The sequence below is a fragment of the Ornithodoros turicata genome, chromosome 2 (assembly GCF_037126465.1).
Source record: "Ornithodoros turicata isolate Travis chromosome 2, ASM3712646v1, whole genome shotgun sequence".
Lineage (NCBI taxonomy): Eukaryota > Metazoa > Arthropoda > Arachnida > Ixodida > Argasidae > Ornithodoros > Ornithodoros turicata.
Genome location: NC_088202.1, coordinates 137181612 through 137209561, shown reverse-complemented (window position 1 = coordinate 137209561; position 27950 = coordinate 137181612). Strand labels below are relative to the sequence as shown.

Genomic DNA, 27950 nt, shown 5'->3' with positions numbered 1-27950 from the left:
AGCAGTTGCGGTTACGATTTTTGGGGAGTGTCTATAGATCTTTCACCATATCAGTGCAGCACTCCTTTCATCTTTCATGCCCTCTGTCTTTGTCACAACAGCTCTAGCTGCGCTGGCAACAACAAACAACCTGCGGCCAAACACGGCAGCTGCTGCCATAGCAACAGCAAGTACCACGACAACTGAAATGACCATACCCAACGACCTCATAGGCTGCATCATTGGGAAAGGAGGATCGAAGATAAATGAGATACGGTGAGCTCGGCTCCTTCTCTTCGCTGTTTTCCAGAAGAAGAAAAAAAACATGTTAAAAAGATTAAAAATGCACGAAAGAAAAGTCATCTGAAAATCGTGTTTCCTGAAACAGATATCAAAATCTTTCCCATGTTTTGAACTTTGGTAGAACAGTGTTATCAGTAGCAGCAATCGCAATATAGTAGTGTATACCACAAGTATGTACCAGTCCAATGCAACTTTGACATTTACAACAACTCAGGGAGCTCTGACTGGTGCAATGACCTTGACAGCAGTCTCATATTGTACACGCTGCTTCCCTCATATAGGTAGCAAGTTACAGTGACCGACAACAACAGGCTGCCATATCTTTAGAGACACGCAAAGCTACCCTTACGAATCGAAAAGCGGTCTTAAAGTGTGGAGAGCACCTCATGCCTCTCAGCTTGGATAGCGAAAAATGCAAACAAGTCGGTGTATACTTGACGTATGCAACATGTCTCTGAGCTTGGAGAAAACACAAGAGGTGTAACTGCAGAACAAACCGCACAATTATTGGAACACCAAAGTGATGGTACAGATATGCGTCACTAGCCTATAGAGACTGTTTTGGCTAGGACTATAGGTAGAAATCACACATACTCAAGATAGGGCAAGCGACTATCCTTGCATTTGCTGACCAAGAGCGAGGGAGGCTCCGCCTCCTGGATGCCAGCCAATAGGAGGACGCGGAGGGCAGGCATTTCCCAAGCCTCTGCTAAGAGATAGCGCAGTGTTACCGTTGTTTAGCGTGTTGCAAGGCTTCAGCCATGGCGCACCAATCCAACCAACGGTTGAATGAGGCTTAGACATGAGTGTAGCTACCGGTATTTTGCCTGCCGCAAGGCTTCTGCCATGGCGCACCAATCTAACCAACGGCCTAGCCGTCCGTCACCATGGGAACGAGGCCAAGCGGGACTTGTACGCATACCAGTTAACGGACGGCGGAGCAGTTGGTTAGGTTGGTGCGCCATGACAGAAGCCTTGCGGCAGGCAAAACAGCGGTAGCTGCTGGTTAACGAACGGCGAAGCAGTTGGTTGGGTTGGGTTGGGTTGGGTTGGGTTAGGTTAGGTTAGGTTAGGTTAGGTTAGGTTAGGTTAGGTTAGGTTAGATGCTGCGCCATCTTTTAGCCAAGAGCAGAGGCTTGGGAAGTGCCTGCCCTCCGCGTCCTCCTATTGGCCCGCATCCAGGATCCCAGCAAACCATTAATATCCCTCGGACATCTCTACAAGGTCGCGAACGTCCTGAATATCTCGACATCCATAGGATATGTATGGGATATCGCACAATTCCATTGCGTTTTGGGTAAACAACAGATGTCCCTGGTATGTTGGAAGGATATCGCGCTCTGGATGTTTGAATGTCCCATGACAGGTAGCCTGCAGATCCTAGGGATGTCTATGGGAGATCCAGCAAAGATTTGTTTGTCCTTATAGAGAAGGTAACCTGAATTAAAAACACAGTAGTTGATAGGAAGGGATGTCAGAAATGTTGTTGGGTATACTGTGGGTTGACGCAGAAACACAGGAATTGCGAAGATACATCCTCGTCACCGTTACAAATGGTTTACGCCACGCTACCCCTAACGAACGTGTGTGTAACGATTTGTATTTCAGTATATGTTCCATCCAGCTCGCAAATAGAGGTTACTGCCGGTTTTCCCAAGTGGTCCAAGTGAGGCGGGCAGGGTTCGGCATTTATGCTGGCAGGTCCCACGGTGTTGCTGTTCTGTGATGAATCCTGTTAGGCTAAGGTAATGTTTCTGTTCCCAAATGGGAACAATAGTATCAAATGGGTTAAAACACACAATAAATATTATTTGCTGGTACGCAGTGGTCTCTACGCACTCTACAAACACTAAATATCTGATGCACAAAATTTTTGAAAGCAAAATATGTACGATATTCGTAACCTCCCCTATATATCCAAATATCCATGACAGACGTCGCAGGGACTTTCAGTGGATCTACAAACATGGCAGAAATGCTAGTCGCTGGGATATCGCATGGATGTAAAACGGATCTGTGGCAAACTCCAATGGATATCCAAACACCCCGGGTGAGATATCTTACGGACATTTGCTGGATGTATCTGGTTCGCTGGGAGGAGGAGCTCCCTCGCTCTTGGTCAGCAAACGCAAGGAGTGTCGGGCAAGCCGCCATCTTGACCCTGGGAACGCATCGAAGTAGTCGCCTGCTTCACGCTTTGGCGCAACTTTGGTGCAGATAGAGCAAAAACACCCTCTACGGCACAGGATGATGCGTACCACCCCGTGACTGGCGCAGCTTGGCACAAATGGTGCGGCACTGCCATCACTGCACTGTGTGTGGAGAAGTCGAGTAATTCTTGTGCATTACATATGGAGCCCTGTGTTTTAGGGTTAAATACAGTGAAGCCCATTTTTAGCCCCATTTTCATCTCCGTTACTTCGAGTGAAACCTTGAAATACGAGAGAACCGAAATTAACCAAAGCTCAAACTCAGCCACATATGCATAGAGCCTGAAGTTTTCGGGAAACATTTTTTTCTAAATTCAGGGGGTAAAAATCGGGTAAATAAACGTGTGCACTAAATTCATGTCAATTCGGGTGAAAAAACTTCCAGTATGCTAAATTCGGGGTGAAATCGGGCTCAGTTACTCAACTAACTGTAGTGGTTTGGTACAAATGGTGATGTGACTGAATTTTTCTGCCAAACAAGTAAATTAATGCATTCCTACAGACATCCCAGTGAGGGCAATTTGCCAGGTAAAAATCGAGTTTCACCCTAAAGAGGCAACCTTCAATTCGGGGTGCAAATTCGGGGAAGAATCGGGTAAAATCCTAAAACTTCAGGCTCTAGTTATGCATATAGGCACAGGTGTCTCTCACCACCTCATGTGCATTTCTTTTTACATATTTTTTTGTGTCACTTATTTTTCACTGTGCTTTTTCACGCGATATTACCAGGTTTTACAGCTTCTAACGATTAAAAACCCAATTTTTACCATCCCCCCCAATTATTATCACTATATCCTTTCACTTGCATGTGCGTAAGATAACGTCCGTGAGAACGAAAGGACTGATATAACCCTCTTACAGACATCTTATCTTATCATCTTATCTTACAGACAACTCTCCGGAGCCACAATAAAGATCTCAAATTCTGAGGAGGGATCCAAGGACCGATCTGTCACCATCTCGGGGACGCCCGAAGCAATCAACTTAGCTCAGTACCTCATCAACACTAGGTAGGCCTGTTTGCTGTGTTCTCTTTCTCTCTCTCTCTCTCTTTCCTTCTGCCTGGTCAGAAACAGGGTTGCCTCCCATACCAGATCATAAAATTCTATGACAAAACTGTGTCCCCTTCAATCACATAATTGCAAAAATTAACGCCGATGACACGGCATTTTTACGTGTCAAGAACAGAAAGAAAAACATGGGTGATATATAGTTTGTGCAAAAGACAGAAACATTGCTTTGCTCTTCTCAGTCTCCTGTTTTTTTTTTGTTTTTTTAATAGTAGTTCTTTTTCCCATGGGCCACACAGACACATTTCCAGAGCTGCCTGTAGTCCTAAATGTTCTCTCTCTCTCTCTCTATTCACCCTATACCTTGCTAAGCTTGGTGCAAAGCTGCTAGTTGAGACAGGAAGCAAAAAGGTTGTTGTGGACATGACACCCTATGCCAAGCTTAAAAAGGGCAGTCCACTGTGTTCTTGTCATGCCACGATGTTGAAATCTCTTTCTCTGCCATCCTCTCGAAGCATCTTAAGAACCTGTTCTTCTTGTGAGAGCAGTCTTTCGGTCGCTGTCTGATTAACCGTCACCTCTCACAATGACAACAGTTTCAATGCACCCCTGAGGTGACGGAGTCAATGCTCCAACAGAAACAGCAACTGTGGCAATAACTAATGATTGCACAGGCTGTCCTTGTAAGACACACGGACACCCCACAACACGAGACCGTGTGGAGAGCTCAGTGTATCGTGCTTATAGATGTGGTGACAAAGTAAACACGGCCACACACACACACACACACAATCTTGCATCGTATTCTTAACCCACCAGAAACGTCTCCCAATCCCTTGCCATCCGAACCCTCCACTGCTCTCCCCCCTCTCTGTCCCCCTGTACAGTCCCCCCTCAGCCACTGCTTCATGATTACCACTCTTGTTATTCTTTCTGTGTTTGTTGTGGAGTGTCATGGTATGCTGCACAGCCCACTGTAGCTGCACTCTTTTGCTTGACCACACCCTCACAAGGCAGCACTGCACCTCAGATCGAGCGATTCCTATCTTATGATTTACCAGGTGCTCACACATTCTTAACAGCATTCTTGCTACTGACAGCTCACCGTAGAATAATATGCATTTGAATGTACTAAGCGTACTAAGACTAATTCTTTTCTGAAAATGTAGCGTCTGGGCCAACCCGTTTCTTCACAGTTAGCTGTTTGTCTATCGTCCGAAACTTATGTCCGAAGCTTATGTCCGAAGCTTATGTCCGAAGCTTATGTCCGAAGCTTATGTCCGAAGCTTATGTCCGAAGCTTATGTCCGGAGCTTATGTCCGAAGCTTACGTCCAACTCCGGCACACGATTTCTCGAGTCACAGGAAACCAGCGGGCAACATCAGGAAATGTTAGGGTGCTTAGCACCATGTTGACCTGTAGTAATTTATTATGTAGAAAAACGAAAAAGGCATTGAAGAAGTTCGGGGGTTCCCTTCTAGCTGTGATAGCCTGCTATATAAGTGTCAAGGGTAGCGAAAAAGAAACGCGAGCGTAAGGTAGGCATCATGCAAGGCATGATTTCTTTGAGATTGTCTCCATACGTAGTGTGGTGTGAAGAAACGGGTCGACTTATCTTCAAGTACACATCAGGCGTTACTGATATCATAAGATGTGCTAATTCCTGTAAATGACAGAAAGCCCCTGGCAGTACGTCATAAGGCTAATCCTTTTTCATTGCTTACTGAATTAGTTGTTAGAGAACTAGAGTTAGGTCCTTGTAGTTGTATCACGAGTATTACAAAGGAGTTCCCACTTTGGGGGTATTTGATTACTTGATGTGACACATGTTGTTTTGAGTATGAAACAGCTTAAAATATCTTTTGCACAATAACTCGATGCTTTTTTTTTTTTTATGGGCATCCTGAACTGCCAAAGTAGATGAGCATGGCTGTAGATTATCTTAGCTTGCTTTCGTAGGAACTGGTGTTTACATTAGTATATACTTTTAAGTGCTGTTTTGTGTTAACTCATGCACCATTGTTGGGAGCAGATTTCCTTTTCCTTGTTTACATGAGCTCGGCATAAAAATAGTTTCTGCTGGTGCAGTAAATTGTTATCCTTTATCGAAAACACGAGTCTTAGGGAGCTGCCGACTTTCAGTTTGACATGAAGTCCATTGTGTGTTAGCCAATGCAGCAGCTCCATAAGACCACCATTATGAAACTCAAATTTCATAATCTAGGTAACTGCCCCAGCTCCCAACTCTGCTTCACACATTACTATAATTTTGCTACCATTATTGTTTGATCCTCTTTTTATATATCTCTCTGCCTTCCTCAATTTATATATGTGTGTGTGTTGGCGTGTGTGTGTGCATGGCTCTCTTCTGCCTTTTTTTTTTCTTTTTTTGTCCTTTCTTGTTTTGGACACTGTCCGCTCAGACTCTTCTCTAATCCGAGACATCCCCTCTCCCTTCCCCTTCTTTTTTTTCTCCCCCTTCATTTTTTTGCTCTTTTTTCAACAACCCCGTCCTCCATATATACCCACTTCTCTCCTCCTCCTTGTTTTCTTTTTGTATCTCCGCAGCATGGAACTGCATAAGAACCTGACCCTAGACATGACCTCGAACCACAACCCTGCCTCGACCTCTGGGTCCCCGCCCACCACCACCACCACCATGACCCCGAGTCCCCTGGCAATCCCGCTCAGCCAACTGGTGAAACCCACGGCGGCAGCCGCACCCCTGGCCCTGCTGGCTGCCGAGCTGAGCAACCTGTCCTCCAGCCATGGCCACAAGGGCCTCACCGCCAAAATTCGGGCCTCCGCAGCTGCCTCGGGCTCCACACATAATGGGAGCAAGAAGTCGGAGCGAAACAAATTCTCCCCGTATTGAAAGAAAGAAAGAAAAAAAAAGAAAAAGAAAAGGGGACTGCCTATCTCCTCTCTCTCTTGTCCCTCATGCCCTCTGCCTCCCCAGTTTCTGTTGGGTTTCGCAGCTTCGAGGCAGGACACATTTTTGAAAGATTCATTGCTGTCGGGGCTCGACTGTGTGAAAGAGCGTGAGCATAAAGTTGTTGTGCCGGTCATTTTTTGGTGCCAGCTAAGTATATGCGCATAATAATTAGACCCTTAAGTTTTCGGGTTTTATTTTTTTCCAAATTCGGGGGGGTAAAATTCGGGTCAATCACTCGATGTCAAAAATGTGTACAAATTCGGGCGGAAAAATTACCATCAGACTGAATTTGGGGATAAATCGGGCTCTGTTGTCGAACAAACATTCGTTGTACAGCCTATCCAGAGTATCAGACGTTGAGATCAACCGTGTATCTTGTGAAAAATTAGTATGTCATTGCCGTGAGGTGCCTAGCTTAGGTGCAGTTTTGCGGGTAGAAATCGGGTTTAACCCTAAACCGATGAACCTCGATTCGGGGTGCAAATTCGGGGAAAAATCGGGTTTAACCCTAAAACTTCAGGGTCTAATAATAATGTGCATTCTGGACATGTGCAATCAGTATGCCGGTATTAATACACTGACTGCATCAAAACGCTGCCGTGAAACGTGTGCAATGCTTGCATGGGCAAGAAATGACACAACCGTTCAGTTGCAATATAGCTTTAGGATGTTTAATTACATTTCACGAGCATTCTAAACCTTGCGGTAGAAAATGTCAGCTACTGCCCATATTCGAGTGCGACAGCAATGAATCGACACATTGTCCCCCTGAGACACAACTATAATGTGCATAGTCATGGTAGTGCGCGATGGATGCGCAGCATGGTCTCTCAACCACGCACCGCTGCAGTAGAGCGGTCATATATACTACGTGGTTGTTACCGTGGTGACACACTGGACAAGAATATCTGTGCTGCAGTGTCGTTCAGTGCAGACTGTGTGGACACTTATCTGCGGGGTGGTCTTAGTTGCGAACGGGGTCACTACATCACGCAACTATACGGTGGCATTCCCCTGGTGGACGTAGCAAGAAATATATAGTGTTGTGTGAAGGGCTTTCTACGCTCATCTGGGAAGTGATAACGACTTACCTTGTCTATTTGATTGTACTTCTTGTTGTCTTTTGCATGTTTGTAAGTGCAGTTTTATTGTGGGTTTGGTACCTCTCACTTGTTCTTTTTTTTTTTGTTGTTGTTGTTTTTGTTTTTTTTTCTTTTTTTTTGGCAGTATTTCATGTGCCGTTTTTCTTTTTTATACTTATTTACCAAAGAGATATTCCCAGCACAGAGCTCTAGTAGAGCACTAGTATCTTTGTTTGAAAAAAAAAAAGGATCGGATTTTGTCTCTACCTTGTTTTTTATCTTTTTCTTTTTTCAATCCCCTTATTTTCTCAGTGTTTGTTGTGTTCGACATGAAGCACTGCACTATCTTTTAGATTTAGTGGTCAGATATATGCATAAAAAGGCTCGCCTTTCGTTGATACCAGCCCTTGTGAGGTCACAAACCCTGAATGCCCATTGGGGGAGGAGACTTGCGCCTCCTACTCAGAGATCATGTCCAGGGTGGGAATGTCATGAAGCAAAATAATAACCTCTCCTTCCCAAAAAAAAAAAAAGATGCCAACAACACAGGATGGCTGCTATCAAGTAAAGGCAGCTGATCACAGTGAAGCAATGAGTTTTTATATTTAGATTTCTTACACATCTCTCAGTGATGCTTTTATCATTGACACGAGCTAAGGCTTGCAACGTGCCATTCATGAGCAGGGTTTCTGAGGAATGAAATGGGCCACTCTTCTCACCGTTTTGTAGGTGGAAATATGAGCCGCCTATATGAACGCTGAGGCTTGTCATGCCGTAGACATATCACATGTGGGTTTTGGGCTGGTATTTTTCTAAGTGAACTCGTTAGCCCGTACAAACAGATAGAGTAGAGCGCGACGGCCATCTCCAGGATGGAGAGCATGCTCGGACGCTGGGCAGGCTGTCAAGAATGACGTGCATAAAGCAATCAAGACAGACAATTGTCTCCGTCTTTGCCCATTTTACTCTGCACAAGTGTTAGCTAGTCCACACTCTTTTTCCCTTTCCTTTTTGTTCCCCCACTCTAACCAGACATTGTGTATTTTGAATACGGTATATAGGACAGCTCTATCATAGCTGTAGGTGTTGGTATCAACATTGGCATCAGTTCTGTGGTACCCCTTCTATATACATGTGTTTCTCACATTTGTGGTCTAAGTCACGTGCCCCAGCTGTCCAACTCATAATAATTGTTTTATGTACGTACACACACGATGTGGGAAAGGGGGTGAGCAATACGACAGTGCTTAATTGCAGCATCAGAGATGGAAAGTTCAGTGGCTTTAGTGTAATGCAAACAGGGTCTGTATTCCTGTTGTTGTAGATACCATCTTTCATAAAGCACATGTTTTCGAAAGAGCTCTCTTTCTCTCTCTCTCATGGGGTTCTGTCACATGGCTCCTGCCATGCTTTGAAAGCTAAGAATGCAGACACTGTAACTGAAATGCTTGTGCACAAATGGGATAGATTTCTCTTCATTTCATGGGATTCTTGCACAGAAATTTACTTTTCTGATGCAGCACTAAAGCTTTGCTATTTTTTTTTTCTTTTTTTTTTTTTTAGAGTCATGATGATCCGTGAGTTTTATTACAGATATACTTTTCGTAACAGGGACTGAATATTCAACCATGAGTTTCTCCTGCCAGTTGTAAATATTTCGTTTTTAATGTGTCATTAATTATGAGGGCCAATTAATTTGATTTTGCTTTATAGATGCAGCTATTATAAGTAGTAACTTTATGAGTGATAGAAGTATTGTACAGTGTTCTCATCTAAGCTATACATGTAGCACTGTATGACATGAAGTATGAAAAATTTCTAATAGCAGACATTCAATGTAGCAATAACAAGCTTACATATTGCATGTGGTAAATACAACAGTAAGCTTGAGTGACTGTAACTCACATAGAAACTTAACCATGCCACTTGCTATCCTAAAGATGTGCATCACTCTGTGCTACTCGGCAAGACTGCTAATGTAAGACTGGCACGATTTTCAGTGCAGTGCAATTTTGAACATTTTCATCTACATATGCAGTTATTTTACGTGCAAAAATTTGAACGACAGATTCTTTCTTTCACGTTGGGAAATGTGCCTCTATTTCACGGATTGCAGAAATGGTGCCACAGCCTCAATGTGAGGCATAAGAACAGTGTTGAGCTTTTCGGTGAAACATGTCATGTTTAAAGCATGTGCAATGAAACATACTGGCCAGGAAGCTTTCTGTGCGATATTGACACATGACAGAGTGAACTGTAAATATCATAACTTAAAATATAATGTACTAATCTAAGATCTGTGTACATTACACTTGGATATCATTGTATAGCTATCGTACAAGGTACTGGTGTATACTTGTCAGAAAAGGAAAGCAATCTGTTCATCTGTGTTGAAGCTAAGTTATATTGATTGTACAGCAATGTTTTTGACATTGTAAGAGGATTACAGGCATATCATTCGGAACATATATAACTGTACGTGCTGTAGCACACCAGTTAACAGAAACTTGATGCCTTTGGACAAAAATCACACACAGCAATTAGTTATTACCTAAAACATGCATGGTGATGCATTTCTTCACAGTCATTTTGAGTTTCACGTGACTTCTGAAATGGCTCGCATGATTGGCATTAATTCCACTGTCAGACATTATGTGTATTGCAGCCCTCAAACTGTCTCATCCTTTGGGAGTACATTTCATATCTGATGTGCTTTCCTTATTTTTCCTTGTCGGTCTTGTGCCCAATGTTATTTGCAGTTATGATAGATGTGTTTCTCAGTCAGCCTATGTGAAAGGTTGTGTGACATGCCCATACCCCTCCATTGTAGAATAACCATTTTGATGTCACTCATTAAAGGTTGCTCCAAAAGCAGCGGTCATGTCGCGTGTCATTCTTAGAGTAGGGAAACTGAGCGTGTTTTTGCCCGGCCCCCTTTTCAGTTGTGGCTGAATATCAGTTACGGCTTTTGCAAAGTGGGTGACTTAGTGCTCCCGCTACAATCGCTCGTTTATTTTACAAGGTTGCTAGAAAGTGCAGTGTGAACTTACTTTCTAAGCACAAACAAGACTGTTACGATAGATATATATTCCTGGCTAATAAATGGGTGCTCCATGAAATTGCACATACTCAAAAAATTTAACAAAAAAAAAGTGCAAAAAGTCAATGTTTTCCGAGTTACTATGTAAACGGGGGATAAAAACCGGGCTGTTCGGTAGTTTATGTTAAAAGCGATAAAATACCTCAGTGCAGGGTACACAAAGAAGAGACTATCAGGAAGAGCCTCATGATCGTCTCTTCTTTGCGTCTCCTGCACTGAGGCATTTTATCACTTTTAGCATTACTACGTAATAAGACTGGTTTTCTTTTTTCATTTTTTTTCTCACTTGCACGATGTATAGAAAATACTTAAGCAGAGCAGAAAAATATCAGACAGCCGATCGAGTGATTTTAAGAGATCATTTGTCATGGAAGGACCGAGCTCTACTATTAGTTATCACTCCGAAGTGTTGACTAAAGGTTGCGCTACAACCGCATTATTCTTCAAACTACGAATTGCATTTTTTTTATTTGCTTTAACATTCCTTTCAAAGTGGATTGCAAAAATTTCTTTGCCCGAACAAGGTCACGCATGCTTTCTGCAAAAGTACTATGAAGAAAGGGTAAAAATAAAATGAACTGAACTCAAGCTGGAGTGCTTGTCCATCCCTTTGGTCATGTCGTGGAGAAAACAGTGGAAAGAGGGAAATTTCTAGAGGAGTTGTATTTGATATCATCCTGAAAAGACAAGCCTATAGTAACATTAAAAAGTAGCCTCATGTGTCTTGCATCTTTTCTACATAAATATAACGGTGACATTTCTGTCGTTACTTTTGTGCAACTGACATATAGTTCACTACAGTGAATCGAAGTGTGTCGCAAAAATGTTAGTTTGTGCCACTGTGTAGCCAGCTTTGCTTGTATAGACCTCGTGCATTGCAGTGAAGCTCTAATGTTGAGAGGTCGCCTGAACCGTTTCAAATGGTGCCATGTGCTAAAGCAAAGTTGCATGTGATGAACTCAAAGCCTGTCAAGCGCTGTTACAGTGAAGGTGCTGATCATACTCTCTTTTTTGTTCTTTTTTTCAAGCAAGAGGGTTTTAAGGTTCTAGCCCCCGATATTACATCTCGTGGAAAGTGGTGTTGCTGGTGGCAACGAAACTACTGGTGCTATCGCATACTGAATCGTACACTTCAAGTACTGTGTTGGTCTATACCCAGGGCTTTGCACAGGACTTTCACCTTTGTGGGACACCAGTATCGGCTGACTTTTTGGGCATTTTTGGAAAGTATTTGGGGGGGAATTAATTTTTAGAATCCACCTAGCAAGTGCCTTGCTAGGTGGATTCTAAAAATTAATTTCTTTTCTTTAAATTAATTTAAAATTAATTAAAAATTACTTATTTTTCTTTAAAAATGCAATACTGCATCGTACACTTCAAATACGGTGTTGGTCTACCCAGGGATTTGCACAAGACTTTTACCTTTGTGGGACACCAGTATCGGCTGACTTTTTGGGCATTTTTGGAGGGTATTTGGGGGGAATTAATTTAAAATTAATTAAAAATTAATTATTTTTCTTTAAAAATGCAATACGTAGACTTTGCAAAGCCCACTTGGCTTCCTCCTCCGCACCATTACTTCGTGAAGTTCCATCAGCGTCTGCTACAGCAGTGTGCCAGATTAGCGATGCATATAGAGGATCCTACCTAATCCCACGATTTCAAACTTGTGGCTTCGTAGTATAATCGACTGCCATATAACGCGCATCTAGTAAGTAGTGAAGAGTATGAGCAGCTTTGCCATGGTTCATCCCCCCATTTGCAGTCGCAGATGATTTCTGGAGCTGTTGCCAGAGGGCCAAATTTGTTTCATGTGACTGTGAGTGGCGGGTCCTTCAGCGAGACCTCAGTCCAAGCAGCAAGCAGGTCCTGCTATAACTCTGTGTTGATTATTCGGCACAATTAATGCAAAGGCAAAATGGTGACATAGTACATAGAGAGAAAGACCAGATGTTAGAAATTGTAAGTACAGTCAACCCTCGATTTATGAACCTTCGATTTATGAATTCCCTCGGTTTATGAACACTAGCACGAGGAACCAAACTTTTTACATGCATTTTTCCCTCGTTTTATGAACCTCGATATTCGAATAATGAATGGAATTTCTGGGAACCAACTAGGAGTTGCCCAGCGTTTTTGACCTCAATTTATGAAAGGTTCGTTCCGAGGCCAACAAAAACCTTCAAAGGGATTATTCCGTGGTCTTATGAATGACGCCTGAACGGACAAAACGTTTTCGAGGTATTGCACCCTCGGTTCTTAACCCCTCGAAATCCGAACAACAAACGGGTTTTTGCAGAAGTGTTCCTGACCTCAATTGACACAGCGCAAGGCATGGTCCAAAGCAAAATTAAACTATTTAGTATTGCATAATAAACAGAGTGTGAATGCGCTAACATCTGTGTTTTGCGAGACTGATACAGCAGAAGGCATGGTCCAAAGCAAAATTACACAATATACTGCATTATAAACACAATATCAACTCGGAAGTACTGTTCCATTTGCTCGATAGTACTCACTTAACGGAATTTTCTATTTATGAATCCCTCGATTTATGAACGATTTTTCGGGGAACCGAGGGTGTTCATAAATCGAGGGTTGACTGTATTTCAGGCAGAAGACAGTTCTGCCGGACACGCCCTCATCAGAGGCACTCTGCACTTGTAAAGTGATATGCTACGGGGAACCCTCAGGGGGGAACTACGGGGAACTCCCAGGCCCTACAGACATTCTCTGCACATCTTATTTATTGAGGGCCTGCAACAAGAACATATCCTTGATATCGAACTGTCTTCATGCACTGCAACCTCACAGGTGCTGCACAAAAGATGTTGCATCACTAATTGATAACTGGGTATCTGGTATGTGAGGAGCCACTAAGACCATTGTGCTTGTCATGTGCCCATCATTCCCTGTGCAAGCTAACAGGGCTTACTTCCTATTTTTCTTTTCTTTTGTCATAGCATCCAGAATGCTCAGTTGCCTTTGCTCTGGAAGAACATGGCTGTTGCTCCTCTGAAGTGAGTACTATTTTCAACAGGGTTGCAATTGGGGTTAGCGCCCCATGCAATATGGGACTCCGTTTTGCTAGTGCATTTATATAGTACTTGTATGGCCAAAGTAACTCCTGAAGTGCAGTTTCAGTAACGTTAAAGAAATCACACACACACACAGGTATTTGTTTACACATCACGTTTGCTTTTGTTTGCATATATTAAAACAGTTTGGTGTTAACGTGTGGTGTAGTTAAAAAAAATTTATTGATACGCTTCTTGAAGAAACAGATAATGTTCCTTGACAAAAGAAAATTTACAATGCAGACAGTTTGCCTCTAGAAGTAACAAGAGAAAAGAGAATCTCAATCTCTCATATTATTAAGCATGTGCTGCCTTATTTCAAATGTACCACGGTGATTAAATATTTACGTGGTATTAAGATTATTGCTCTGTATTACATGGCAATAGTACAGTATCACACAGTATCTTTCTGTTAAAACTTGTATAATCAACATAATCCGAGTCAGATCGAGCCGCCCCAATGGTACAGAGTAAGAGCAAATGCCCACGGAATAAGTTATAATTGGGGCCCTGTGTTTTCGGCTTTTATGTTTTGTTTTTTTTTAAATCGGGGGGGGGTTAAAAATCGGGTTTTATTTCGGGAGAAGTAAAACAGAGTGATATTGGGTGGAAAAGTAGATTTTCAGGTGGAGAATTTAAAAAAAAAGAACTCCGAACACTTTAGAAAAACAGAAGATACGGAACAGCTGTGCTGAATGTCCAATGCATAATGCCCTCCAGTCGCCGTATTGGTGGCTGTATTGGCACTTTGCCATGTTCCTTGTTGGGTTGTTTCAGGTTTTACCCTAAAACACAGGGCCCTAGTTATAATCTGCAATCTTTCATTCTTCCTGACAAGCGTTGTCTAAGTGCTATGGGGATGTACGTGAACACGTATTGTGTAGGTCATTTTACAGCTTGTAGATGCCACAGTAGCATGTCACAAAAACCGAAACAGTTCTGTTGTCATGTAGCTGTGGATGGTGTGGTAATATTTGAGGTCTCTAAGCAGCTTTTCCTCCTCTCCTATTATGCCCGATGCCGCTTTTCCAAATTTGGCGTGCAAGAGTTGGGCATTACATTCGAGCGAGGATATTCTTGTAAATTTGAACGAGAGAACGACATAAGTTGGTGGCCGTGAACAAAAAATTTGTTGATAACGCTGCTGATAAAAGTAATTATACTCATTTTTATTAACAGAAGCGTATACGAAGAGGGGAGTCAAGTCCTGTAGATCACATAAACAAAATACAGAAGCCGACACTGAAGATTTTTGTTTAAGTTTAATTTGTACAAGCTTTCGCGTGGAGGTCCTCAGGTACAAAGAGGGTACCGTATTTTCACGCGTATTAGCCGCGGCTTATGCGCGATTTTTTTTTCTCATAGGCGCCCTGCGGCTTATCCACCGGTGCGGCTTATCTGATGCCTATTTTTTCCTGGTATTTTCCCCATACGCTGATTTTAACGAAAGGGCCGACAGTGTCTCTGGAACAGGACTGCCCTGCCGATGCACGAACAGGGACGGGTCCACATTCGGGTAGATTGATCTTCCTGGTGCATTCCCCCAAGCAGCTTTAAGGAAAGTGGTGACAGTGATTCACGTCTTCTGGAAGATCACTCACCCATCAGTCCAGGAAAAACACCCGACAAGGGCACAATCCGATCTTGGTAGAACTCCAGAACTGACCTCCTCTGTTGTACACTGTGCCGATCCCGGAGTATGGACCACAGGGTTTATGGCCTTCTCTATGGTCTCCTTTGTAGCACAAACCAGTCGTCTCGTATTGCCCGCGGCTTATCTGCGGGTGCGGCTTATCTGCCAGAAAATTTTCAAGACGTCCCAAAAAACGCCTCCTGCGGCTTATCTGCAATGCGGCTTATACGCGTGAAATTACGGTACTTTGTACTCAGGTACTTTCTACCTGAGTAAGCGTGGACCTCCACGCGAAAGCTTGTACAAATTAAACTTAAACAAAAATCTTCAGTGTCGGCTTCTGTATTTTGTTCATGTCATTTTTATTAATGAAATCTGAAATCGAATTCTCTCACATGTCTGAAAACATCACCTGGATTGCAGTCCCTTAGCATGGTTTGTTAAGGGAGAAATCGGGTTATACCCGGGGGCCATTGTGCATGGGGATGGGGATGCAATGTAAGAGAAATCACATTATCAGCAATTGCACTCCAAGTGTCTTCTTAACTGAACTGCGGGCGTGACAAGAAATCTCGGGCTGCCAAACGTTTCTACAAGTGTGTTTTGTGTCCTCCTCTCTTTCCAGCTGATGTTCTCCCGCTGTGACCCCTCGCAGCACCCCATGCTGTCACTACTCAGCCACCGCTGCTGCTACTCTCCTAGCTAGTGCAGCTGGTGCACGACATCTTATTCTTCGTCTGTATTAATTTTTTTGCACACAGTTACGAGTCTCTGCACACAACACACACACTAGTGGTATAGTGCTGTCTTCACCACTCTCTCTCTCTCTTTTACGAACCGCTTATAACCTGTCACGTGACCCCCATCATAACAGGAAGACTGACAATCATCTCACTGGACGAGATGACCTTATTTATTTATTTTATTTATTGAGTCGAACCTACTTATGACGGTGGCGGCTGGAAGTCGCCGGGTAATATATATGGGTGTGGAAGTGTCCTGGCACGTTCTTGGCCCTACCATTCTAAAAGTTAGAGGCAATATTTTGTAACAAATGCTGTCGTTGCAAGTGGTTTTTAAAATGTGCTACCTCTTGTATGCACAAGAACAGTCTTCTTCTTATTATTATTATTTTATTTATTTATTTATTTGTTTATTTTTTTGTGTGCTGAGAGTTCCGAATGGTAGTCGACATGTAACCAGGCACAGGAACCATTGGAGTTTTTTTTAAATATTCTAGTATTCAGTTGTATCTTCAGTTGCCCTTTATTCATTATCTACGTACTATTTACTATATTATCGACATAAGACAAGAAGTGCAGGTTTTTGTATTTACTGCTCCAGGTCAGTTTTGGTTTGCTGTGCGACGCCTTCTTCGCAGTGAAGAAGGCTACCGATAATAATTTTTACGACGTTAAGTTTATGACTGCTTTTGACTGTCTCACACAGGGATTATGTTGAAGCACACTCTTTACTGACACCAGTGGTACCAACCGTTCCCCACGTAAAAGGAGTTCGCAACCGCTGGATGTCATACCAGTCAGACGCATATCAGTTGCCAAATCAATAGACGTGTTGAGCCAGTTTTGCTTCATCTCCACTTGTACAAGATTGGGTATTGGATTCTAACTATAATTTCAAATGTATTGCTGCAGTCTTCACCAAAGTTTTACGCTAAATTCTCTCACATATCACGCCGTTGCGGACCAGGAGATATTTCCGCTGGAAAGCCACATAGATTGTAACACTTTTGAGAGCCCTGTCATATAGCAGCCACATGCTGTGGTTTTTCCCCCCAAGAGCACTTCCGAGTCGACAGAGCATGATTGCTTCACCGAGAGATCGGGCAGTGACAGCCTTGCCTCCCTTGCTACGAACGCCTTTCTTTTTCCGAGAAGCCTTTACAGCTCAGGCTGTTGGAAGGCCTGTGGGCATGGCATATCAAAGCTGCTATAATTAACATGAACTTGCAACGCACCTCCCCCCAAAAGAAAAATAGCCCTAGTTCAAAGTGAGCGCTGACCAATTAGAAGAAACTATAGAGCCAGAGGGACATATCACTATTAGAGTCAGTAGAGAAGCTCTGCTTCGGAGCATGGTCAAGGATCTGCAGGAGCTCCGACATCTCATAGCTGCGTCAGTACGTAGCAGCTACCCCGAAAAGGAGGACGTGACTAGAAACCAATTCTTATAAACACGTCTTACGCGGATACTACTTCAAAATAATATGTCGTTCTAGTCTTCGATCTACGCCAGTACAGCAGGTGGCTTCAAACGTCCTGTCTGGTGCTGCTGTCTGCAGACAGTGCAGATGCCATGATGTGCGGAGAGGCAGTGACCAACTTCATGTCTTTGGGTCTCGTGGATATAGAGAAAGATTTAAACGGGTGAAATTGCGAGAAAGAGCAAATAACGCGAGACAAGATCGAAGCTCTCCGCTCACTGACAGTGCCCTGGTGCCGAGCTTGTCTAGTGGCTCTAATCACCGTCACATTATTTTTCCACGAAGCAAAATGACGTGCCAACGTTTTCATGACAGCCAGCGAAGCTTCGATGGAAGCGCAAAAGGCATTTTTGTCGGAGAATATATCCCCGTGTATAAAGTCATGAGTTCCCGTAGAAATTCCTTCATGAGCTGCAAATTTCTTTGTTTCCAAACCCCGTAGTTTGATATGAGTGTTTTTGTCTTTTGCAAAAGCGTCACTACACTCAAGCTATGCACTCTTCTCAATGTACAAAGGACACCAAGAAATGAAGAAAAAAAGCGTTACTGTAGAAAAATACCGGAAACCACCAAGTGTAAGATAGACGTGAGATACAGGATTGATCGCAAAACCAAATTTACGTGAAAAGATCCCACCTTTCGTGCTGTAACGTCGTGTTAGTTGTTTTACAGTTTTTTGTTTACCTCGCAGTAACCCTGTCTTTCTGGGCTGTAATTTTGATGTATATCTAGCACCCAATTATTCAAAATGCAGGCTTTATCTGTTACTTGTCCGAAAATAACAAATTTCGGTACTGATGAGAAAAATTCAAATGGGACTTCACATAAATATTGACTAAACATGGGAACAGCAGATTAGCATGATTTTTTTTTTTTTTTCACGCTTTGCTATATTTTATGCATTGAATATATCGACGTAAAAGTTGGCAACCTATATCAAGACAGAAGAAGAAACATTTTATTGCACATTCAAGCATTTTGCAGTAGGCTTACTAAAGCCTGTTAATTCAACTATACAAGCACCGCATTTTTAGTTCTTAACACAGGAACTTCTGCATTGTATCCTGTATTGTCCTCAGTGCTCTGGCAGTTAAGGACTTGCATATTTCAACAAAGATGTGATATCTTCGCACAGTAATTTAACGGTAACAATAAGTACTGCAAGTACTGCAATATCAGTATTTATGTACAATAACAGGTGCGAGTTATACATTGAAACATACAGTTAACATACACGTTAGTCTAGTCGTACGCTGGAAATGGTCTTATGAGGGCACGCCATTCTTTCCTGTCTTCATGCGTTGTCGTAAACGGTGCTAAACAATGCTGTGGCAGAATGCATGACATGTCATCTTTTTTCATTCAAGTATGTATTACGAGGACCTTTTGTACATATAATGTCAAGTTGTTATGCGTTGGGTGCCATTTATACAGTTCATTCTGTGGGTAACTAAGCAAGTCTATGCACACTGTTAGATTGAGCAAATGCAGCTAAAAAATTTGTCTGCTTTAAAAAAAAAAATGTCTTAGCCATCCTATGCTTCCTCGCGGACAACAGCATGTTGTGATGTCGGGTACTTAGTCCCAACATTGCTCTGTCTTCTTCTTCTTTATTATTCTTACTAGTATTTCCCCTGTCTCTCTTGTGGCCATGGAGGTTTTATGCTAAAACAAGACAAGAACAAGCCACAATCGTTTCAGATTCGTGTCTGCGGTCAACAGCTGGTCATGACTGCGGCTACCATGCCGAAATCGGCTAACATTACAAGGTATATATTGTCGCACGGCATATATGTCGACGGTCACATGACTTGATTTCAGTGTTGCAGGACAACATTTACCAGAAAATATACAGTAAAACCCGTGGATAGCGATATCGCGTATAACGATATCCCTCGTAAAACGATGGTTCATGATTTTACCGTCAAAATATGCATTGTTTCTATGGGAAAATGACCCGCGTACAGCGATGGAGGCCGCGGTTCTGAGTACTCGTATGACGATGTGGGACGCTGTCTCGTGCGCGTAACCTCGCGGCGATTTTCACCGCGATAAGATACAGTACAATCTCGATTAAACAAATCTCACGGGGTAGCGGAAAGAATTCGTATCATCCGAAATTCGCATCAAAAGAATTAAACCCACGAGTCGCGCGACAGTGTTCTAAAGCAAGCTTCTCCTAAAGCACGCAGGCGCTAGGTGAAGCCGACTTGCGGAATGCTGACGTGTAGTGTTGCCAGAAGATGTCCGATACGTTCCGTGATTCTCTCCACGAGTTCTGGTCGCTGTTTTCCCAAGCCAGTGCGATGCCACACAGCTTCGCGTTTTTTCTTAGCATCTGTTTCTTTCTGTTTTGCTACACGCGGGGTGGCGCACGACTTTTCGGGGATGCGCTATTTAGGTCAGCCCTCGTTTAACGATATACCCCGTATAACGATGGAATTCGCGATTTCCGTCAGTATCGTTATACGCGGGTTTCACTGTATTATGGACATCACTATACACTAAAATTCATGATTTTGGATTACGTATCGCACAAAAGCAACATACAGTAAGGACAGATAACTAAGAACAAGAACTAAACTTGCAATGTGAACAAGAACACTATCGCCTGAGAAATAAAGACAATTCATGTGACAAATAAAACAAAGAACGGCTGTGAAACTCCTACCTCCACAACCTTCAAAACCAAAACGTTTTTCTCATTAGTGACATGACCTGATTCTGTAACGTTCCAGTTTCTAAATTTGCTAAATGGCAAACCTGCATATTGATAGACAGGCAACAGTGCTTAGCTTCACTATGTTGCTCAACGTAACCAGTCCATTATTTATTCTGTTGTTGAATTCAAGGGGGCGCAGTAAAACACCTAGCATTCCTCATTTAAGTATCCAATCAGCAATAACAGTAGTAATCAGTAACAGCTATCCTTGCATGCAAACAATTAATGTCCCACGGAACATATATCTCAAAATTGTTTTAGTCAGCTGGCTGGTGAGCTGTGGTCTCCATAATGTCAACTGTTGTCTCAGACCACGAAATTTGGAGTGGCTTGTTCTAGTTGCTTCATGTTTGCCTCCACGCAAACGATGAGCTGGAGTATTGGTGTACACAAAATTCCTCTACGTACTGACATGGCCCATGACAGAGACTTCCTTTCTCATGACTGCAGATTGAAATTAGCATTACATACTCATAAAGCGATTTTTTTTTCTTTTTCTTTCATATTTGTCAGCGTCATTCACGCACATATTTGAACGCAACACGGATAACACGTTTTGTTGTGTATTTTCTTTTTGTTGTAGCCCATTATAATACTTCTATGTAACTTTTATATGTCAGGAATGAGTTTTTGTTTTATGCTTTTTTTATTATTAACATTACCTCATTTACTTTCATGTTTTACTTGCACGAATCGCTAATGTATAATCGGACTGTGCCATATACAGCCACAGTATACAGGAGAAAGTATATAGTATTACTTTTTATTAGCTTACGTTGGAGCCATTGTTTGGACAAGTAATCCATGAGACATTGTGGCTGTATCATTATCAGCTAGCACCTGACAACTCTTTTTGATGTATTTATTTCCAGTTTTGTGTTCACAGCGCATGCACGTGAATTCTTGAAGGAAAGTAATGCATATTTGTATATACAAATATATTTTGTTACACCATGTTTCAAAAACAAGTCCCAATACCACATACTGGTATGTTTACAAAAAGAGAATGTTTCTCCATAGCAATATTCGTTTCCAAAGGAATGAAATACAATGCAAATGACATGCACTCGATAATTCAGCATAAGTGATTCCAAATGAATACACGTTTTAATGAATACTCATGTTTAGGAGAGTGAGGGTTTACACTGTCCGAATTTTCATGCACACATAATTTTGTAACACTAGCCACTGCTCCCTCAGAAACAGGGTGAGATAGAATCTAAAAAAAAATTGCTGCCAAAAAAAAACAAAGGATACTACAGTGGTATTGAGCTTGCTGCGTGCAAAGCTTCGATTAGCTGCTTAAATTGCAAGATAAGAACATATGCAGATATGTGCAGTTGAGTGACATTGGGCCAAACCCACATGGTTATCAAAGTATGCACTATATAGTGATCTCTAGTCATTCTGGCCGCAATAGTGAAGTACCGCAAGGTCATTACCTCCTAACTGTCGATAATGGGGCTATCCTTAAGACTGTCCCACGTAACTTAATGTAGAAAGCGAAGATGCTTTGGCTGTAGTTTTCCCACTGTCTCCAACACTGATAACTGGGATATACGGCCAGCATGTACATCAGCAGCATATATGCTTGTCATCCATTTCACCACGGTGAACTGAAACTGTCAGAACGTACTTGTGCTGCATCAAAGGCACGAGGAACCGGGAGAACGCCGAACCAACGTAAATCAGTGTTTATATTTGTTCCGGTTTTCCTGGCCCCAGCGTTCTCAAATACAATCATAAGCACCACTTACGATGATTCAAAACCATGTGCTTTGTTTCATATGGGTCGACATGCTGAAGAGCTAATGCAATATCGCGAAAGTTCCGAAAGAAATTATGGCATGGATATGGTTAGACAACAACCTCGCTCACAAAAAGGGTTTTCCCCCATTGCTTATTTCCCACAAAATTCCTTTTATATGCAAAACTAGAAAGGTATAACTGTAAACAATGCATAAGTAATTTTTCTCTCTCTCTTTTTTTTTTTTTTTTTTTTGCATATTCTCATTTTGTTATGAATGTGGAGTTTCATTCTGTGATAAAGTACGTATGCACCTATTTATAATGGTCGTTTCTTGTGTGTGTTACGACGGCAGTGATAATTTTCTTTGTGTTCATGAGACGAACTGCCGTCGGCACAACAGTGCATCGTACTATGTTTTCGTGCAGAGTAATGAGTCTAACTTGCACACGATAAAGTTAGAACCATTTTCCAACTCGCTCCAATTGCAGGAGTCAAGGTGACGAACAAATCTAGTCCGTAATCGAAGATGAGCCTTCTTTGATGAACGTATTGGAAATATACTAGGTGCAAAGTATAGCGGGAAGCTAATATTCTGTCTTGCTGTTTTCAAAGCAGATGAAAGTTATGGTACATGATCTCCAGTGCATTTCAATAAGACCGATGCATTTATGTGCAACAAAAGGCGTCAAGGACTCTCTAACGAGGTGGCGTTAAAACTGTGAAATTACCTCTCCTCCCAGTACGGCAAGTCTAGTCGAAACAGTAACAGTTTTTGCTGGGGACTGGTTACCAGGGGGTAATTGCCAGTTTCTGTGAGGGTTACCAGTATTACAGCTGCTTTTATTTGTACCCTGCACAATATTTCTCAATGTAGCGATACTTCTCATTTTTGACAGTCGATGCACTCTATTAAAGCATGTATACAGTCGCCGACCGATTTTTCGGACATGCTTGATTATTCGGACTCGGTCGCGGGTCCCATAGAGGTGATGTATAAGAACGTCCAAAATTTCGGACGCCGTGCAGCTCCGTCGCTCGACATTTCGGACTCTGTTTGCCCAACCCGCGAATTTCTCTCATGGGGTGACGGAAAACACTGGTATCATATCTGAAATTCGTATCAAAAGAAATCAACCAACTAAAATATTGAGGCAAAAAAATAGGCAGTGATGATTGTTGATTTCCCATTCCTCTGAGTAGAAGAGGTCTGTCGTAGCGCTGTTGCGTCTTCGTTTTTGGCCAACGGCCCAGCACGTGCTGTCCGCCCGCGAGTCGCGCGACAGCGCTGTAAAGCGAGCTTCACCTAGAGCACGCATGCGTTAGGTGAAGCCGACTTGCGGACTCGATGACGGCGGTGCCTCTGTCAGTGTACTTACAGTGACGAAATGTCGCTTCGGGAAATAGAAGCTGATGTTATCAGGCAGAGCTGGAAGCGCGTTAGGAAAGCATCGACAAATTTTTCCAGCCTACTAGGGCTTAGTAAAGTTTATTTTGAAGCGAAATTCATTTTTTTCGGACTGCTCGATTATTCGGACTCTTGCGCGAGCCCCGCCGAGTCCGCAACATCGGACGGCGACTGTATATATATATACATATTCTGCTTTTCATTTTTCAAACGCCTGTATGAAAAGGGGTGGTCTGTCAGATAATTTTAGATATGTTTGATGCTTTGTGAGAGACTAACACTGTGTCCCCCAAAAGCACATGTAATCTTGCGTGGAACACATATCACTCATATGTGAAAGACACCTGAATACTCAAGTATGATAATGGCATTGTATGGAAAACCAAAGAACCAAAAAAGGGTATTGAATTTTTGAAGGGCCACTCTGTTTCAAAAATGGTAACAAAATGATATATACGAGGACGGATAAGCGAGTTACAAAAAAAAAAAAAAATTATGCACAAGACTAACTTTGCAGTCACGCATTTACTGCCTAGAAAGGGTGAAAGCCAAAAACGAGAGTATTTCAAAATTTTGCACCATGGCTGCATAAGTTATGACATCATTTAACCTTATCACTTTCTCCAGCTTTGAGTTGAAGGACGTTTCAAATCCATACAAACTTAACACATGCGTACAAGATAGAGGTACATATTTGGGGCTACTAGTTGTTGCAAACACATTGAATGCCACCGTATTACGTATTCCACTGGTGACTAGCACACAACCTGAATACTGCATCGCCAGTTTGAACTTACTGTAAATCAGATTGTTCGTTATAACCCGTGGAACAGCAGTAAATTTTAGACCGAACAAGCTGAATCATGGAAATTTTAACAGGTAAGCACTGAACACACAGAAAAGGATAACACAGGCGACTCTGTCGTCTGCTCACCGTTTGTCTGAGCATTTATGTTTATCGAATAGATCGATGTACGCACACCTACCCAACATATTTTGTCCAGAGTGGTCCTTTCAAAACTAAACTTAAGATATCTTTCATGCACCCCCTCCCTTAGATGACATGATGAGATGAAATCCCACGAAATTTGCGCACTTGGCTGTAAAGTAAAAAAAAAAAAAAACAGGGTTTTTGTACATCAAAAGTTGTCTTCTTTCTACGAAGGCATTTTTATGGGAAAGGTGCCTGTAGGGAAAAACAGGGAGAAAAGTCTCATCTGCAAAGCAAAAAAAAAATGCTATCGTTGCCAAAGAACTGTAAAGTACTTGTCCGTACTTTATGTGCAATGTGTATACCGTTACTTATTGTTAGATTCTAAAGCAGCCCGCTTTTCGATAAGGAGCTGTATTATGTTTTCTAGCGTGGCTCAGATGCATGTCTGTACAAAGCGGCCGTTTTTTGACATGAATTCGTTGTGTGGCCAGTTGGTTGTTGTAGATCATGTACGAGTCCAACTTGAGTTGCGCTGAGAAGCTCGATGTATCAATCACTTTATATACACATATAAACTTCACGAGAGCTGTGCAATATCTAAAGGAAAACGGTCGTTGTGATCATTCTGCATTTGTTTTGTGGGTGTCGCTCTTACATGCAGAGAAAATGAATGTTTTTCTGTTTTGTACTTTTATTTTTATAAGAGACACACACACAAGAAGTGTATGCTCAAAGGTGGCGTTGTCTAAATGCAGTCTGTACGATAATAGATTTCTTAGTGAGGGAGGGAGGGGGGGGTGGCAGGAAGGTGGACAACATATATGTAAAGCTATCTATATATGTTTTTGGGGTGTTCCAAATGTATGGGTCCGTACGAGTTTTGGCCATGCGGTGGACGACACCCTTCTCGCTAGCTTATTATCACGCGGTTGTGCATAACATTGATGCTCCGAAGCAGACGCCGTCAAAACTCGTACGATGTACAATTTTCGGTACGCTTCGCGTAGAGTTGTGTGTATATTCTACACTACTACAACATATCATGCACTTTTTCACAGTTTTGCTCACATATCTTGTCGAGTGTGTGCATTTGATATATAACTGCTGCCCCCTGGCGTTGGCTCGATAGAGGATGGCCAAAGCGCGCTCCTCCCCTGAGACAACCCGGTGGGTAGCGTGTCGGCACAACAGAGCCAAGGACTTTGATTCTGATCTGTACATTTTCAGGTCTTATTTATGCAAATGGAAAAAGGAAATGAGCAATGTTTCCAGTGTATAGCAAGTATATGTGCGTGTGCCTCTGTGGAGAGTCGAGACAAATATGATGATTATTTTTTGCTCGTCTATGATATCTTGTACTACTCAGGAAACGGTATAATGCGGTGACCAGAGTCTCGCGCCGATACCTTTTTCACACGCTCTCCGCCTTTAAAAAAAAGTGGAACGATTATGTGCTCGCTGCAAGATCTAATCTCTCGAGTTACGTTTCAGAGTGGCACACACCCAGGACAGTGTTGTTCACGGATAGCCCCATTGACATTTATATGAGGCAGCAGTTTGCCAGAAGGGTTTACCATTGTTTCCAAATCAAACGCAATACTTCATTTTTTTTAAAAACATATCGTAATCTCAAAAATACTTCGCAGCTTTTCAAATACTTACTTCGTATGAAGCACAGTTTCATCTTTACCAACATTCTGCTTTTATCTATTTCATACAACACATTCAGGTCTTCTAACATTTTCTGCTTGAGGCACATACAGAAAGTAAAGGTACCGAATTTACCCCACTTACCAATGTTGCGTATACTTTTTACTTTCAAGTTACAGTGTACACTTGGCACAAAAAAAGAGACTGAAATCTCTGTAATTACTCTTCACAGGAAACTTGAGCAAGCCCTCTCCATTTGACATTCACTTCATGGCCACAGTTAGCACTTTTAAAATTACTCAGTTTGCCAATATTTCGTTAGTTAGTATTCGCTAGTATTCTGTTACTTAGTAGTTAGTATTCGCTTTCTACCTCACACCCTCCTATGTGCTCCAAGATTATACCATGCCCCTTTGATACCTAAGACACACGGCCGCTCCAAATGCCTTTGCACAAAAGGAGTGCCGAAAATCGCTCGTTGCGCCCGTTATCGTCTGGCAAGCGAACCTTCTGATAACGGCAAAATGGAATGCTGTTTTCATGGTTCGCTTATCAAACGATAACTGGAGCCACGTGCGATTTTCAGCACCCCTTTTGCAGAAAGGCCCTTAGAGCGTGCCGTGTGTCTTAGGTATGAGACTATCTGTGCAGTGGTCCAACAGGGCTGTTCAAGTGTTGCAACAGCCATTTTCTCTTCAGGGTGATCGTACATAATGTTCTCTTTTCTTTCCTTTTTTTTCTTTCCTAAACATGACGAAAACCCGAGACTGGGAAAAAAGACGAAAAACAGACGACACAACACGAAGTCTTTGTGTTGTGTAGTCTGTTTTTAGTCTTTTTTCCCAGTCTCGGGTTTTCGTCGTGGATCTTAGCCACCAGCTCGCTTGCTTTTTAACCATTTTATCTGTTCTTTCCTATCTTTCAGTATGTCCTTATTGCGGTCACTTATGCTCATAATTGGAGCACACTTAGAAAGCATACTGTCCTTACCATTATTTCTCGAATGAAGTGTGGAAGGATGGGGGAAAAAGGTATCGGCGCACGTGTATGAAAAGGTGGACCGCAATGCTGTTGTTCTGCACTACTTCCGTCATGACAGCACATTCAAACTTTTGTTTCTTGTTGTTTGCTATTGTGTGTTCAAGAGGAAAGAATATACTTATTTCTCATGTAAAAGAAAGCGCACCGCCATCTGATGCAATAATCTTTGGACAAAAAATTGAGGAAATAAAGGAAATATTTATAGATGTTCGCCAGTACTTACTTTTAATGATTAGTTGCGCAGCCAGCATTGTTCGTCAGTCCGAGAACCAGCTTTAAGAGCAAAAGCAGAGCAGGAGGAGGTTTTTCCCAGTGATGGCCACTAACTACTTCTAGAGTAGTGTAACTAGTAGTTCAACTACTTTTCAGGGGAGGTAGTTAAAACTACTTCTTTAACTACTGCAATGGTATTTTAACTACATCTCTAACTACTTAACGTTGTCCATCAACACCAATCCCATTCTATAGTGTTCTTGAACACCTAAATATGAATCCCAAGCAGCGATAAAAGTGAAGATTTAGTACACATGCACGGCACAATTGCTCTGAACCTCCGTTCTCATCAAACAAGCAGCTCAAGGTAAAAGTCAGAAGCACAATCGTGCCGTAAAGCTTGCAGCAAAATCGAAAGTAGTTGGCGCCTGCAGTAACCTGTAGTTAACTACCCGAAATAGTAGTTTAACTAGTAGTTTAACTACATGTAGTTAACTACTGGCCATCACTGGTTTTTCCATCCTTTTCAGCAAAAATGTCTGTAAAGCCCTCCAGAGCCCTTCATATCTCCTTTGCATACGTTGAAAATAAAATGATGCACCTTCCCACGAAAATCCCACATAGAATCGCATTTCTGTCAAGAGCCTTTACGATCATAATCCGTAAATAATACTCCAAGAAG

General features: G+C 42.3%; 1 protein-coding gene across 10 annotated transcripts in view; it reads left to right on the top strand.

Moving 5' to 3' along the window:
- Positions 1–27259, top strand: part of LOC135386211 (poly(rC)-binding protein 3-like) — a 286711-nt gene extending 259452 nt beyond the window's left edge. For 9 of the 10 annotated variants that reach the window (XM_064616010.1, XM_064616009.1, XM_064616011.1 and 6 more), the window contains 3 exons: positions 102–255; positions 3383–3502; positions 6071–10393. In XM_064616010.1, coding sequence (XP_064472080.1) covers positions 102–255; positions 3383–3502; positions 6071–6377 — 581 coding nt within the window. In that variant the 3' untranslated portion in view covers positions 6378–10393. Of the gene's footprint in view, positions 1–101; positions 256–3382; positions 3503–6070; positions 10394–13582; positions 13640–15954 lie in introns of those variants that run through there. The other variant, XM_064616015.1, reaches the window with a different exon arrangement.
- Positions 27260–27950: the final 691 nt, after the last annotated feature.